The 17,724-nt window shown below is 39.4% G+C and overlaps 1 protein-coding gene across 1 annotated transcript in view; it reads left to right on the top strand.

Annotated features, from left to right (window-relative positions):
* Positions 1-2,234: 2,234 nt before the first annotated feature.
* The window catches only part of LOC137498436 (zinc finger protein 341-like), a 153,182-nt gene continuing 137,692 nt past the window's right edge, over positions 2,235-17,724 (top strand). Inside the window, exons 1-4 of the mRNA XM_068225937.1 lie at positions 2,235-2,244; positions 2,330-2,446; positions 4,847-4,962; positions 15,659-15,994. Coding sequence (XP_068082038.1) covers positions 2,235-2,244; positions 2,330-2,446; positions 4,847-4,962; positions 15,659-15,994 — 579 coding nt within the window. The remainder of the gene's footprint in view (positions 2,245-2,329; positions 2,447-4,846; positions 4,963-15,658; positions 15,995-17,724) is intronic.

Below are 17,724 nucleotides of genomic sequence, written 5' to 3'. Positions count from 1 at the left end.
TCACGATCTTCCTCTAATTCATCCTCAAGTATTGCCTCTCGAAAAGAAGCTGACAATGTTTCTATTTTGTGCGCCCAAAGTGCGACTGATTCTCGCGGGTCCTGCGCTGTTTGGAACATTTGACAAATGTACAAATCTAACGTGCCTTGCTGGCCATAATATTCTATCAATGCCCGCTTGGCTTTCTCCCAATTATGTATATCACGTCTGTGCAACAACTTATCTCGGGCTCTGCCCGTAACCATAGTTAAAATATACTTGAAAAACAACTCTTGATCTTCATCCTTTATCATACGAACAGCAGCATCTACGTTAGCTATGAACTCATGCAGTCTATCTGGTTGACTGCCATCAAACTCTCGTCCAATGAGACGATGTCCTTCTACTACTGTAACAAAAGGCCCACTCATACTTACTGATTCCATCTCGTCAAGCATCTCAGTGCCTTCGTCTGCTGGTACTGAACTATTCTGTCGTGCCATTTGAAATAAATATTCAGCTTACCTTAATCTGCAATGCTGCTTCACTGCTGGGCTGGATGAGTAGTCGGCGGTATTGATGCGTCTCCACCGGATGGCGTTGTCTGCTACTGGACTGCTACCTCTCTGCTGGGCTGGCTTAGTAGGCTGCGGTAGTGATGCTCCTCTTCTGCGATGCGCGGCACACGAACGAAATTACGCGGTAGCGCGGTTCGGACAATCTTCTGCGAAGTTGCGATTTTCTTACGGACAATCTTCTACGAAGTTGCGGTTCTCTCACGTTATTTTGGTGAGTTGACACTGTTCGAGGATCGAACTCGGGACCCTGCACTACCTGACACCAAATTTTTATACGTGCCTGTCGTGACCCACCTGTCCTGAGAGACGTTCTCGTAGGTTGGTCACCAGGCCGTTGGATGTTGAAGTATTACCTGACCTGCCGTGCGGAATGTAGGGAGGTAATTGTAGGTATGACTCGTCCCGCAACTCCCGAAATAAAAGAAGAAGTTATTTCCCTGTCCTTTATTACTGAGGACACCAAAACTACTATGTACAGTATATTTACAAGTCTGAATGTAATGATCTTGTTCCACGCGCCTACTGTTCTACTACGCGTCTATCTGAATCTTGCCCTACGGCACTTGGGCTATGCCCGAACAGAATCTCGTCCTGACAAGTACGAACTACTGGCTGGAAGAAGGCCCCGCGCCATCTTGGCCAGGGGTTATATCTCCGCTCCTAAGCTCAAAGTTCGCTCCCTTCCAACTACCAAGGGGTTGGGTCTTACGGGCATTGCCAAACTGATCATCTTGTCAGTGGCTCCCTCAAGTGGCTATTTTCAATAGTTGTCACAGTAAGTGCTGCTACCTTGGCACTACTGTCTTCTGTCTCACTTTGTCCTCATCCTTCCTTGTTTTCCTAAAGTGCATCTGTAATGGCCTTGACTGGCCGTGTACTCAGCTTTGTTCCTTTGTCGGGCATCGGGCGGGCCGCCTGGCCCGCTGGCATACTAGCTCTGTTTGTCGATACACAGTAAATACATTGTTGTGATCAACAAGTCCCCGCTCTTAGTCAACACTTGTGTAAGCGCACTTCGCAAACTCTCTCCACTACATGTAACTTCTAGAAAAATTTCCCTTTTCTTACAGTAACTAAATCTGACTATAGTTATTATTCAATTACCTTAATGCTACAAGGTGTCTCCTGTCTTTGATCATCACTCTAACACTAATTAATCTCCTCTGACACCTTGAGCTCAAGACTCGGCTGCGAACCCCGGCTGCCTTCCACCTGGCAGTCCGCCGGTTCGAGTCCGTGGGAGGTCGGTACACGACATTAAGAATATTTCTCCAAATATTAAGACATGCCGCATCTCAAATAAAAGTACTAGTATCTATTACATTACAGGTTTGCAATGTATGTGACAAAGCAGCCAGGTTGACTGATGATGATATCTGTAAGATAATAATAGAGGACTTGCCAGAAGATGATTCGGAAAATACTGATATAGAGCAAGAAGAAGAAGATGATCCAGGTGCAGTTACGACCAATAGTTCTACTTCATTTGATGCCATTTTTGATAATGAAGTGGATGCAATAGCTCGTGAAGCTGAGGACTGAAATGTTGGACACTTCCCCCAAGAATCGGATGTAGACGTGGATCCAGTCGCGTCTACCTCAAAAGTCTCTCCGATAATTAATATTGACAGGAAATGGAGAAAACGAGATTTGGAAACCAGAAGTCTACAGGACAGTATGAATGAAGGTTTGTACATTATTTAGAACTACCAATGAATTGTATTGTTACCTACGGTTGCTTGTATGCTAATAATACGTCTTTCTTCCCCCAGGTCCAACAGAGGAAGTATTTTCTTCATGTGAAACAGCAACACATGTAATAATAGCCGTGCTTGAACCAGTAATTGAAAATATAATGTTTCAGAGTAATTTGTATGCAACGCAGAAGGGTAAGACTGTAAACCTAAGAAAAGAGGACCTATTAACATTTTTAGGCATTAATTTCTTTATGGGTTATCATAAGCTTCCTTCATAGATGGAAAGACAGTAAAGGTGTGTGCTTAGCATCTAATTTCCATGGAGCAGAAGCCACAACTGTTTCTAGGAAGCTGAAGGATGGAAGTAATGTTACTGTTGATTACCTGGTTGTTGTGCAAGACTACAATGCACACATGGGTGGAGTGACTATGCTGACAGACTTCGAGGCGTACACGGTTTAGACCGTCGATCCAAAACATTGTGGCATATATTATTTTGGGGAATAATTGAGATAGCATTTGTCAATGCCTACATCATATACTGTAATCTGCATGAAAAAGTCCCTCTAATGGCATTCCGGCATAATGTGGCCCTAGGACTGATGAACCAGAAAGAAATTCCTCTTCCAGGAAAACTTTCACGTCATATGAGGTTACCAAAGTCACCAGAGCAAACTTACCTACCAAAAAGGAGGAAAACCGAATATTCTGTGCCCTATGATGTCAGACTAAGTAATCGTGGAAATCATTTTGTTGTTTTTGTAAAAAACCGTGGTCGATGTGAGGTGTGTTCGAGAAAGAAGATGCAGTCAAGACCGCATTCAAAGTGTACCACATGTAGTGTTTTTCTTTGCTGCAATGAAAAAAAGAACTGCTTTGTAGAGTATCATAATGTGTCAGTTGTATAGGATGTATACAAGATGTTCTACATATGAACAATAATATTAGGAAACTTCACTCTCATTACACACATTTGCTTTAAATTTTGCTTTTAAATTTTTGTAATAGTTTTAGGTATGAAAAACATGTTCTACTAATATTTTGAGACAATAAATTTGATATAATTCCAAAATGTGAACATTCTTATCTACCTGAATATGAAGCCTCCTATATGCCTGACAATACTTAAAAGTACCAGGCCCCCAAAACATACCAAAAATTTAAATTATGATTTGAAAGTATTAGCATTTACTATTTGAACATATTCCATTAGAATAAAGTGAAAAAATCAAGTATACTTATTATTTTTCACTATCCAGGCAACAAAGGGTTAAGATATTTCTGCAGGGGACAAGGAAAAAGAATGTGTTAAGCAAGAAAACGTACTAATGAATATACGAGGTGGAATCAAATATAAACAGGATTTTATTTTTTATTTAAATTCATTTATTGACAAACACAAGGCAATTACAATTTATTTTTCCACATAGTGCATTTATCCCAGGGTATGAGCAGCTATTTGATGCCCTCATCGTAAAAAGAACAGGGTCGTGTCACCAGCCAATTGTGCATGAAGTCTTCCACACTCTCGTCATCTTCGAATTGTTGCCCTCCTAGAGTTTCTTTAAGCAGTTTGAACAAATGAAAATTGCAGGGCGATAAGTCTGGGCTGTATGGAGGATGATCAAATATAGTCCAGTGCATTTCCTATAGCTTGGAAACAGAGCTGCAGTATGGGGCCGCGCATTGCCAAATCGGTTGGTCTCATCTTCTGCAGCGATATGCAACCCTCACCTTGTTCAACGGCTTGCAGTAGTAAGTAGCATTGATTGTGCGTCGCTCAAGCAAGAAATCAAATAGCAAAATGCCTCACCGATCGAAAAAACTGTTGCAAGAACCTTGCTAGCAGACAGTCGAGTCTTGGTTTTCACTGGTGCTACCTCCCCTTTCCTCCGCCACTCCTTACACACATGCATCTTTGACAGTGTTTGATCACCGAACTGTGCAGTCAATCTCTGGCAAATTTCCGCTGTTTTGACTTCTCCGTGGGCAAGAAATTTTATAATTATGCGTTGCACAGTGGAGGGGTGCACCTGTTGCTCAGACATCGTGAGTTTTACTAATGAAACGGCGGGAAATATCTAACAGCATGCTCTCTCCACACCTAACTCTCCCGCCTAAGCATAGCAGAAGCACGGGGCCAGTCCTACCAACTGTTGATGTTCAGGAACAAAAATCCCGCTTATATTTGATTGACCTTCATCCGAATGAAAACTATCCAACAAGGATACGGAAACAATAGATACGATTTTTCTGACATGAGTTCATTTTACGTCGTATATCCATGGTTACATTAAAAACTATAGGCCTATCAACCATTTCAAAAGATTAGAGAAAAGTATCAAAAGGTGTGAAAAACATGAGAGAACAAATATGAAAACCTTTTCTGCTGGGGATTATAAAATAACAAGTACTGGTACACTGAACTGTGTGAAAAACATCAGACAATAAGTATGAAAACATGTGCACAGGGGGCAATAAAAATATCGAAGTATTATTGCGAATCACACTCTTTCTAAAACAAATGTTATCAGAAGCCTCATATTTCGAAGCATTGGGTTATTAAACATTATTTTCTGGTCACACTCTTAGACAACAAATTGGAGGTTACAGTCGACCATGTGCAACTGCGAGGAATGACTTTGACCGCCATTTTGAATCAAACAAATCTTCAACCAACTTTAGTGATCGAGTCGAAACTTGAAGGTGTGAGTTTCAACATTCGTGACCTCTGTAGGTGGTGTTGTCTCTGTGCACTTATGCCAGTCCACTTTCTGACAGATTTTAATTTCATCTTCATTAGGTTATTAAGGGATTTCACCGCACTACTCAACACAAAATACATTTCTACCTTCTGAATGGAATGTGAAATACAAGCACAAACAGGCTAACTCTGCTGTTCAGCAATCTTGCTGCTAACCAGCAAGCAAGACTGAACATTCCTGAGGCTTGCTTGCTCTCCGAAAGTGCAACATATCCTTTGAAGTTCAAGAAGTCCTTTTCCTGTAATCATGTAACTGTTGCGATGGCTCTTACCCAAGTTGTAAATCATGTTTCTTTCAGAAGGGATGATGAATACAGTGATATTTTCAGTTCTAGGAAAAATGTGATCTTACTAAGTGGTAATATCAAACATTCGTGATGCGATAAGTGAGGTATTTTTATATAGATTTAATACGATGAGAATTGGGACTTCAAATTTACGATGTGCTAAGCGGGAAAACGTGTTAACACTAGAACGGCCGAAAATTCCTCATACCTATAAAGGCCGCAGGCGGTCATTTTGACCGCTGCCGCTTACTGACATATACCTAGGATGCAGGATCTGGGAAACATGAGAATGGTAAATAATTTATTTTAAAACAACAGTTAACCATTAGGATGTATTGCATACAGATCAATCCATTCTTAAATATTAATAATTGTTCATATTCTCTCACTTCTAATAGGTAACAACAAAATATTTCGGCGGACTTGCTATTGTATGCCATTGTGAAAAATTATGATAAAAATAACAGTCTCTATTTGTTTACAAGCCTATTTAGGCACTTGACAAGCAATTTATGCAAGTTATTACCTTACACGAACATTTTGCACAGACTACTTTGTTGCACGAAGAACATGTGTCAGAGGTTTTGTTCTGTTTACAATTGGAGTTCACTTGACATTGTCGTCGCTTACGACTGGCACATTGAACCTGAATCTGAGGCTCAGGCTGAAGTGTAAGGAGTTCAATCAACTGGGATCTTGTCTTCACAAAATCAGATCTTAGTTCTTGTATTACTTCAAGAATATAATCACGTCGAGAGATTCTCTGTCCCGTAACTTCCTTGTAGACTGTCCATGAATTTATTGCTGCTAGATCAAGTACGTTCTAAAATACATGTACAGGCCACCTTCGGTATCCAGCTCTAGTGGAGTATTTACACGCCATTTGATCAACTAAATCCACACCATACTTAGTTCCGTTATAAAATTCAGTAGTACTAGGAAGCTTCTTGTTATCTTCACTGACTTGAACGCTTGGGTGCTTAGCAGAAGCACATTCTTGTTCACTTTTCCTTGATATACTGTGAGAGTAGTGTGATCTTCCAAACGACAGTCTCGTACAGATTCACACGTACTGCTTTGATTGACACCGGGATTTCCTTCCTCACTCGATTGATTGTTCCAACAATACTAGTTTTCTTCTCTTTCAGTCTCTCAGTCAACTTTACCGATGTAAAGAAGTTATCAGTGGTCACGTTACGTCCTTTCATGAGGTATGGGTTCATAAGTTTCATGACAACATTTTCAGGCAGTGACTCATTGGCGGGTCGCATTTCATCTTTCCCAAGATGAGGAAATTCATTGCACACATACTTAGAATCAGTGTCTACCAGTAGCCAGAATTTTATGCCAAATTTATCTGGCTTGTTGGCCATGTACTGCGTGAACCTGCACCGAGCTTTGCTGGGGAAGAGTTGTTCATCAGCTGTGACATTTGCTCCTGGTTTATAGAATGCATAACAATTCTCAACAAATCTATTCCAAATAGCCGAAGCCAAAGCAAATTTATCTGTCTGCAAATGAGTGGATCTAGTTTTACGGAGATCAAAGCGCAAATACCTTAGAATTTCTTTGAACCTGTTTCTTGCCATAGTGTTAGTGTAAACAGGCGGACCCCATAAAGAAGACCACATATGATCTACAGCTAAACTAGTAAGTTTATAAGCTCCACGGGCATATAACAAAGCAATAAAAGCATCTAATTCTTCCAAAGAAATAGACCAATTATTATCCGTTGTCTGTCTACGAGCTTCGGTCTCTGTGCACATCTTTATATGCTTCAACATGGATGCGTCAATGAATAAACGCCAGGTGCTAACCTTGCTGTTAGTCTCTACGTTATGCTTAGCGTGAGAAGTAGGCCCTGCTGCCTCTTTCAGTACATTCTGAGCAGCCATCCTTCCAGGGGGGTTCCCACTACTGTCGACAACAGTCCAAATAGTTGTTCCATCATTACCACATAACTGATCCCCTGGTGCAAATGAAGAAGACTTTACCAGTTCATGACCTCTCCCACCTCGTCCCCTTCCACTTCGAACAGGATGCCTGCTGCTAAGAGATCATCCTCTGCTGCAAGATTGATCACGGCTGGTTGAAGGAGTAACTGCGTCTATCGTAGGTGCGAAGTCCACTGTGTGCATATTTTCATCAGCCGAATCACCATCACTATCCGACATATTATCACACTGTTGATGTATAAAATCCTCATCGTCACTCATTGCGTCTATATCTGATAATGTATCTTCGTCACCTGATTCATCTTCTCTTAGCTTTTCAAGTTCGGCTCATAATTGAACAGGAGTAAGTTTTTGCTGCCGAGCCATTATTACGCACTATACGACACAAGGGACAGGCAGTAACTTGTCCACTTGCAACCACTGCTAGAGGCATACTATTTAGTTACATCATACGCCCCTATAGCGCCACTTGTAAATATATCACAGGAAGCAGGCAGTGAGCAGAATAGAGCTCTCCGTATCTTCCTAGGTATAAGGAACAATATCGGTGTTCCCTTATCATTTACGGATGTAATTTTTGGCATGAATGTACATAACCCTAAAAGATTAAAAGTCACAGAAGAACAACCTCGTGCATAAAAAATTACGAGCGTGGAAATACCTTGAAATTTGCTAACAGTCAAAATGACTGCTCTGGCCGTTCTAGTGTTAATGAGGAATGCACTAATGAGGTTTCACTGTATATGTATGTATGTCCAACTCTTGTCCCGTTTCTGTACGGGGTCGGGTATGGAATGAGGCAAATCCTCGTAGCGAGTTTCTATGACTGGATGCCCTTCCTCGCATCATCCTCATCAGAGGAGTTAATGACATAATGATAGTTTTTAAGTAGAGTCAAAAGGCATCAAATAGGCAATTATAATCCAAATAGGCACAAAACTCTGAGATAGGCATTTATAGGCACAATAGAACCAATGAAATATAGCTAAAAAGACCCTAAAATGGATTTATATCTCAAAAGCCTATGTTTCTGAACACAGGAATAAAATAGGCAAATAGGCAAATTCCTGTCTCTAGTCTTAACCAGATCCCATATATCAGCAAACATTGTATTTCCTTCCTGCCTTCTTCTCCTTACCCTCCTCTTTCCTCAGCTTAATTCCTGGATAACACAGTACCATGGCTCCCTTTCCTCCATGCACTTTACCCACATGTCTAACAATAGAATCACCCATCTCATTGGATCCTCTCCTGTCCAGGCCTCTGACAACTTCCCTGACACCTTCAGAACCTACTTCCTCCTCCCTCCCATGACTCTGTTCTTCATCCCTTCATCCCTTTTCCTATCCTTTACTCTATATTTCCTTTCCTGCCATTCCTTTGCTCGTACTTGCCCCTCTGTAACACTTCCCTGTACTTCCCTCTCCTGTTCTACCTGCAGTTACCATACAGATTCCTCACCTATACTTCTCCTGAACTTGCTCCTTATGACAGCCCATAGCCCTCATTTTTCTTCCCCTTAAAATATTAGCCCCCCTATCTTCCACTTCTGACCCTTCCTTCCTCTCCCTTTTATCTACCTACCATATCCTCTAGATTAACTGAAGGAGATCTACCTTCATTAGTGCCCTCCATTAAAGGCACAGTTATCTCCCTCAAGCTCGCTGTCTCTTGCCTTATTCACACTCACAGTCCCCACACCTGCCTCCCTCACCCATTCTTTTATCTTCATCCTAATTAACTCATGTTTCCTCTTAAAACAAGTAACTGACTTTCTTCACAGGTACAGGATAAATTCATTGATACTGGTCTGTATGAAATTATGAATTTCTGCTAGAAGAAAAGAGAGTATGTCTCATTTTACACGAGCCATTCAAGTGCCACTGTGTGGCTGCCTGCTACTGCCTGTAAAATTTGCAAACTGCACGTAACCGTAAAATCGCAACTCTAAAACAGCGATCAAAATGCTCAGCTATACTACACAAACAGTTAAAACACTTTTATTGAGCAGGTCACTTTAAAAATGAACTTTGTGCAAATTGGATGCATTGGAGGTTTTATTTTGGTTGAAGAAATTCATAAAGAAATATTTCGTGAATAGAGATGTTGATGGATTCACTCCATATTTTCTAATGGCCTTTCACAGGACAATTTCATGCCATGTTCGGTAAAGATAGAATGTTTCGAGACAAGTTCTTTTGGTTCTATAGAATGCCAGTTTCTTAATTTGATGAACAACTTGATTTTGTGGGTGATAATAATAATATTGCCAAACGTGGGACCATCATAAGGAAGACTACTACTCCAGCATATGATAGATACAGTGTGGATGCTGTTCAATGGCCTGTTACTTCATCTTGTAGATCGGTTCGCATTCCTAAAGCCAGCAGTTGCCAAGGCCTCTGAAGGCATTGCCACTGCCTGTAGCTGTTTAAACAACAACAAAGCCTGCCATGAAAATGCTTGTGTAGATGGAAAGGAAAGTATCCATCCTGATAGCTAGGGGATGTTTGAAGGTGTGGTTTACTAGCGGCCTGACAGTGGTGTTTAAACAACTCATGTAAAAATGGGTCCTTACAGTGTGTTAGTTAATTCAGTACAGGGTATCTGAAATTCTTTTAACGAATGTCATATTGGATATCCCTGAAGGGCACAGATGCAGAATTTTTTTGTTTCAGTGCAAAGAGATGTCTCATTGCCTAGAAAATAAGACACCATTTCATCAGATTCATTTCCTTAGAGCATGCTTAAGAATTGCTGAGATTTGTTGTTTGAATGAATATGAACACAATATATTGTAGGCTACTACATTAGTACTGTACAAGTACTTGCTCTGTGATGGCACAATTTGTAACTCTATCAAGGGCTTGCAAATCATGAGAGCACAGCCAAAACTTTTTAGTATGCTTTCTTGTGAGGACCAAAATAATGTCATAAAGGGATAATGTGCTGAAAAATTAAACAAGTAATTACGCTGTTAAATTCACGGTTAGGTTTAAATGTAAAAATAATTATATTAAAAACAAACAAGTATTTACAATGAATAATGAAATAGTACATTTTAAAAACACCAACATAGCAAAACATCAAGGAAAAGCATTCTTAGAAACACACACTATGCACGTTAGTATTTGCATAAAAATAGAAAAGTTCACCAAAATTGTCAAGAATTTGATTCAAGATAAGGAAAATCATATTTAAAATTATACGGAGTAACTTGCACATCATCATCACTTGAGTGCAAGAAACATGTCTAAAGTACACTCATGTTCATAAAAAACAGAACACCTTGAAAGACGTGAGATAGGAAGTTCATATTCACAGGACATTTTCATTAGTGTATTCTTCAGAAACAATTAGCATTTCAGTCGCCTACGTTCAGCATGTATCCTGTTACCTAGAAGGCACTGGGTCCTCCATGGGCACAGTTAACTTGTTCCATGCGTGATGGCATCGACGTGTATAAAGTACGAATGGCGTCCTGGGGTATAGCTATCCATGCTGCATTCACCTGGTTCCACAGTTCATCTTTGGTGGTTGGCATTGGGCCACAGCGCCACACCCATTGTTTCACCATATCCGACACATTTTCAATATGATGATATAAATGTTGATTCCCATAGGGAACCTGAAATATTTGTCCCAAATGAGAAAATTTATAATACCAGTATAAATGGTCCGTTATTGGGCATTATAAATTTTAGAGCTAACTCATTCCTGGTTGCAAGCATTTCACCCCAGTGTGCTAAGTTGGGCTCATCATTTGTAAATAGCACACCCACCAAAATGCATGGCTGGTGCATACCGTGGAGGCCACTGCATAGCCTGATGAGTCCAACTTAGCACACTGGGGTGAAACGCTGGCAACCAGGAATGAGTTAGCTGGAAAATTTATAATGTACAATCACAGACCATTTATATTGGTATTACATTTTCAATATGCAACAAGTCCGGTGATAGGACGCGACAACAAAAAGGCACGTGTTCATGCAGCAACATGTGGTCGCGCATTGTCCAACTGAAATATGGCGTCTGGGGGTGTCTTGCACAAAGGGTATGGCTACAAGTCACAGGATGTCATTCAAACAGGTCAAACTGGTCACAGTGCCCTAGACATGCACCAGCTGTGATTTGTGGTTGTACCCAATAGCACCCCACACAATAAGGCCTTGAGTTGGCGCTATATGTTGTGTGCGAATGCAGTCATTGTGACGCCTCTCCCCCTGTCTGTGAAGAACCAAAATGCGGCCATCATTTTCAAACAAACAGAACCTGGATTCATCCAAAAACACTATCTGCTGTCATTCCTATTGCCTATGACATCGTTCCATATACCATTGCAGTCGAGCATGTTTATGCACATTAGTCAAAGGTAGGCGGAGAAGTGGATGATGCGCTGGTAACCCAGGCCATAATAGACCGCAACGAGCTGCCAATCCTGATAGTGTACGATGTGTTTTACTGTTCCACTGTTGCGCCAGAGCCGAGAAGGACGTAGATCTGTCCTGCAATGCCATTCGGACGAGGTGTCGATATTCTCCGGTGGGGGGTGTGTGTCCTGGGTGGTGCGACCAGACTCATCTTGTTATGTTCTACAGCCTTCTGTGAACCATTCTGTACACACCCGTGGCACTGCTGACATACTTCATCCCACATGAGCAGCAGTTTTCCGGATGGATGCATCATGTTTTCTCATACCAATAATGCTCCCTCTTTCAAACTCACTCATTTAATGGTATGGTTCTCGCATACGTCTTACTTAAGTCACACTGATTGATTACCTTTGGTTTATAGTGACAACAAGAGCTGCAGGCACATTTCACCAGTGGGTGGTGGTGCACCCAGATATCAGTGTGGACCTTGAACCTGAGGGCTGACATGGTTCAAAAGCTAATCATTTCTACAGAACATACTAATGCACATGTCCTCTGAATATGAACTTCCTCTAGTCTTTCAAGGTGTTCTGGTTTTTATGAACGTAAGTGTAGATTGCTTTTCCTTTCATTCCACATTACTTACAAGAGTATGGAGTGTGGTTATGTAATTCATTACACTGTCATCCACGGAAAAACTTGACACGTAATGTTGCACTATGTCTATAGCTTCTACTGCGGCCAAATGTGTTGGTACTGCAGCGCCAGGTCTTGCTGGTTTCATTTTCATCCACAGGTTTTTTGCTAGTTACTGTCTTTAACAGTCATCAGCTGTTTGTGAATTTTGTTTACCATCTGCACTTTGCAGAAGACAACATTACCATCACATTCAACATATGTGGCAAAATTCTCCTCATCTTCATCTGTCCCAAGCTGGCTACATTCTTCATCCATATAATCAGTGCTTTCCATTATTTCCAGTGAAAGATCATCAGTGGCTCAATGAACAAAGCCCACTTTGCAGAAACAGTTTCAAATTGTGATTTCAGTTACAGATTCCCAAGCACATTTTAAGAAATGCATGGCATCCAAAATGGAGACTTTACGTCAAGCCATTTCCAGGAAAGCAAACTTCTTCTGCACGAGCATCTTTTTATATTTCTGCTTTACACACTGGATGATGCCCTTGTCCAGTGCTTGGAGATGACTTGTGCAGTTCAGAGGAAGAAACACTACACGTACATTTCTCAAATAAGATGTATGAATTGGGCGCGCAGTCCATCAGTAGGTGAACAGTACAATTTTCCTCTGTCACACTCCCATTCCGATATCAAGTTCTCAAAAATTGATGTCATCCCAGCATTGGTATTTGCTATATACCTGCATGGAGAGATACGTACATTTTTAAAACTGTGCAGATTGTTCCACTTCACTGTTATGAGCAATGTTAATTTCTCCGTACTACTCTTGTTGCAGCATAATCGCACTATTAATCTCTCTTTACCGAGTTTTCTTCCATGGTATTTTTCTCCCTTGAATGCGTATGTTTCATCAGGAAGAAACTGGAAAAATAGCCCTGCTTCATCTCAATTAAAAATAAGATCAGGGCTATACTCTTTAAGATTTCCAGCAGTGTCGTATCGTTCCAAGTCTGAACAGTATCAGTAATAACACTGGCAGCCTCCTCACGAATGGATTTTTATTTTGACACAGTTACATTTGGGAACGTGCAATTCAAGCATGAAGGAAATCTACCCCTCCCCCATCACCTCAAGCCCTACCCCAAAAAACTACTAACAAAAAGCATAAATACAAAATAACCAGGAAAAAGGTGCTTACAAGTATGCCATGTAATCAGAGGGACACAACCAAAACACTGTTATGAAGTATCAAACATATAACAACAAACACGTTTGTAGGCATATCAAAAACTAAAAACCAAACACAAAGACAAATAAAAGGAAGCTCACTTACCAGGTGTTGTATTACAGAATGCGACATTCCAATACAAAGAAGACACTGCACTGGAGTCCAGCTAAATTTAAAGGAAAGAGGCACGGGACCTAAAGAACACCCCTTAAATGAATAACTCTGAAATATAATAAAATTCAGTAATAATTTAATTAAAATAAATGCTAAGATATAAAAATAAAATTGCAATAAATAGGAAATAAAGAATTTATATTTAAGCTTCCAACTCTGATGTGCTGCAATGGCGGATGCGATATGCAACATTCTCCGACTACCTAGCACGCTGGCAAGAGGACAGCGACCATTTCCTCTCATGAAAAATTGCCATGGATGAATTTTGGGTCAGGGCATATAAACCAGAACTCAAACATCAGTCCGCAGAATGACTACATGTCGGATCACCAAGGCGGCAGTTCTATTAGAATGCTTCCCCCCATAAAATTGATGATGATTGTCGCACATGATGTCGGAGCTATCAGTGTGTACCAATTTGTTCCACATGGCAGAACAGTGAGTGCAGAGTACTACAGAGTACATCGGGAGAGGACATTGCCAATGCTGTGCAACAACAGATGACCCGATTCACACATGTTGTGGCAAATGGTAACACAGATGGTATTCAGTGCCTCCTAGATCGTTGGTAGCATGTGGTGAACGTTGCAGGGGATTACTTTGAGGGTCTTTGGCCCAGGTTTGTCATGTCAACTGTATGTGTGCTGTACTGTAATGTAATGTAGGTGGTATGCTTGGCTGTAATTATTCTGCCCCATGAAACCAGTATTGTCCTGTACACCACCGTAATAAATATGTGAGACACAACGTTTGCGTGTTCTTCAATGTCCACACTTGTAGTTTCCACCTTGTCCTTTCATCTGTATATGACGTATTTTCCAAGTGGGCTGGTATCTGCCAGAAAGAAAATGGTCACAATGACTTTTGCTGCAACCCTCGTATGTTTTACATTTTGGAATAAAATTAACACTTTAACAATTATATCAACAATAACCACCACATATCTTTAAAATATCTTTAAAATGTCTACCCCTAAGTCCCATTTCTCGATGCAGGGTTGGGTATAAGGCAAGATGAAATTATGTGGCATTATTTTAAAGCCAGGTGAGGAGCTAATGAGGATTAAATGAATAATGCATATGATAAATTTCATTGCCCTTCCATATTGTCAGTTTGCGATGTAATAGATTTTTAAAAATTTAAATATTGTAAATAAATGTAATTGTATTGATTAGGTGGACAAATTTATGACCATTTTTCTATTCCAAATGAATGATCATGAATGGTGAGGTGAAAGGAATTGGCCATGGCCTATAATGATAAATTGTCCTGGCATTTGCCTGGAAGTGAAAATGGGAAACCACTGGAACCATTTTATGGACAGCCTATGGTTGGGTTTGAACCCACTTATCTCCTGAATGCAGCCACTCCTCTCGGCATAAAAAAATCATGTGAAAATAAAACCTCTTTCAATTTCTAAGAATGACTGAAATGTAGGCTTTGGAATTTTACAACTTTTTTCTGTGAGTTCTGTTACAGTTAGAAAAATATATAATGGTATAGATGTTTTACATAATTTAGCTTTTGAAGCTTAAATCTGTATCTATTTTAAAATAATTGTCAATTTCAAAAACCAAATTTATTTTTTTGCAGTACTTTGTCCAGTTTGACATGGGATATCCTGTATAGTGTAGTTGTATTGTGATTGTGAAGGTTATATTATTTCATACAAAATGAAATTGTCACATCAGTGGTAGCTAAATGAATTGAGAGCACTTTAGATTCAGTCCTGTTGTAATAGCCGCATAGAAGGATATATTTTAAAAAGGAAGTTCAGCCATAGAGGCAAATATTTTCCACTTGTTGGTTATTAGTGATAAGGTATCTTTAATGAAGTTTTGAGGGATATTTATAATATTCCATTTCTCACAAATAATTTATTTTAAGTGATTTTTTATGGGAGGGGGGAAAGCCTTATAAAAAGTGTTATTTGTTGAATACAATTGCTGTACTGTATAATTTTTTTTTTTTTTTTTTTGTAGGTGTTGTTACCTAATGTTGAGTATTCAAAGACCAGTACCAAATACAAAGACTGTTCTGCTGATCCATCAAACATCATTCCATATGAGAGTATGGCTGATCAAAAACCAGTGGACATGTTGGATGTTGTTCAGCCATCTGATGCTCAAACTGCCACCCTAAATTTTTTCAAATCCAGTGGTCTGACAGCAGGAGACACTATGGACGGTCAGACCATATCTGTTCCATTAACTGTACCAAAGACTGAAAGTTCAACAGATAGTCTTGCCAAAGTTGATATACCTGTGAATACTATATCTACACAATACACATTCCCAGTTCCAGCCAAAAGCCAGAAGGTAAGATGTTCATTACAAGAATTATTTTAAAGACTGTATAAATTGCTTACTCAATCCTTTATCTTAACTTTGATTGAAATAACTTGCAGTAAAACTCCATATATTAATTTATATGCTGCCAGGGAAAAATTTGGTGAAAAGCACTAGAACCCAGATTTTCATGCACTATCAAATCTGAAAATATGCAAGCATTCATGCACTATCATATGGCAAAACATGCACATGAAGCTTAAATCTATATCTACTTTAAAATAATCATCAATTTCAAAAGCTGAATTTAATTTTTAATGCCCTATCAAAATTCAGTTCCTTTTGAAACATTGTAAAACAATTCATTTCTCCAAATTGTCTTGATTTAAGCTCATCTGTTTGTCTGTCAGCACATTCTTAAGTATCGAAAATGACTTTTCTACATCCCAAGAAGTGACAGGTGCATAACTAAATAAAGACATTTGCGACAAAGTGAGGTCAAATTGCATTTTCACCATAATATGTCTTTTATAAGCTTGATGAACTCAAAATAAGGATTTGAACGGATCACTTTGTTCACCTTATCTCTAGCTGTCGCAGCTATTACTCTGTGCAATGAATGCAGATGATGATGTCTTCAATAACTACTAAAGATTGAAGCTGCAATAACAAAGACGTGTGATGAGTGAGAGTTCTGGGTAGAAAATTCCAGCATAACAATGGAAGAGGGTTAAGTGCAAAACAAAGGTTTGTAAGGAGTTATAATACCAATATATATGGTCCGTTATTGGAATCAACATCTATATCATGTAAGGAGTTATCTCAGTAATGTGGCATCACAGAAGTGTGATACAAGTTTTATTTTGTTCATCTAATATAGGCAAAAAATGAGTAGTATTTAGTAATGCACAATTTACAGTTCAATTTTTATCAACTTATAATTGGGACACCTTATTCCGAACAATTACAGAGATTGATGTGGGACCTTCTGGCTTATGTCAATGTTTATTCAAGCAACAGATAAGAAAGTGCTTGGTTAATTGGTTTATAGGACCTCTACAGTATGTACGAACTTTGGTTGTCAGATAGGATGCCAGGAATACATTTTCCCCCTCTCTCAAAAATAGACATTCTGTATAACCTGAGAAAGCGATCCCAAATTCTGCGTACCAACTTTCATAAAAGGCACTATCATGCAACTTAACAATATATATGCGCCAAAGTAAGAAGAAAAGTGGCATTATGCAATATAAACATCTAAATATTCGCTATTAAATCCAAAATCTTCAAAATATGCATTATGCATGAATTTTCCCCTAAAAAAGCCAAAACATGCAAACATGCAGGGAAAAACAACGGTTATTTAGAATCATTAAGTCATAAAAACAAATATTTGCAAAGTTTGAGAAGTGTAACCAGTTTATTTAAAAACATGCATTTGCATGAAAATCCGGGCTCTAGTTATAATGTTTATAATTATTAAGCTAGAGGAGTATTTTTGATGTCGCTACAAATTTCACAGCCGGGCTGTAAATTATCATCATTATTACATTAGATAATTTATGATGATACTAACTACCAATGACATTGATATGTAGAGAAGGTTCAAAAGTTTTTGTTCATACATACATACATACATACATTATCATTATAGATTGTTATGCCTTTCAGCATTCAGTCTGCAAGCCTCTGAGAATTTACTAAACGTCACCACAATCCTCGATTTGCAACTAGTGTTGTGGCCTTATTTAGTTCTATAC

This window comes from Anabrus simplex, chromosome 2, assembly GCF_040414725.1.
Source record: "Anabrus simplex isolate iqAnaSimp1 chromosome 2, ASM4041472v1, whole genome shotgun sequence".
Lineage (NCBI taxonomy): Eukaryota > Metazoa > Arthropoda > Insecta > Orthoptera > Tettigoniidae > Anabrus > Anabrus simplex.
The sequence above is the reverse complement of the archived record's forward strand: the minus strand, read 5'-3'. Positions and strand labels throughout refer to the sequence as shown.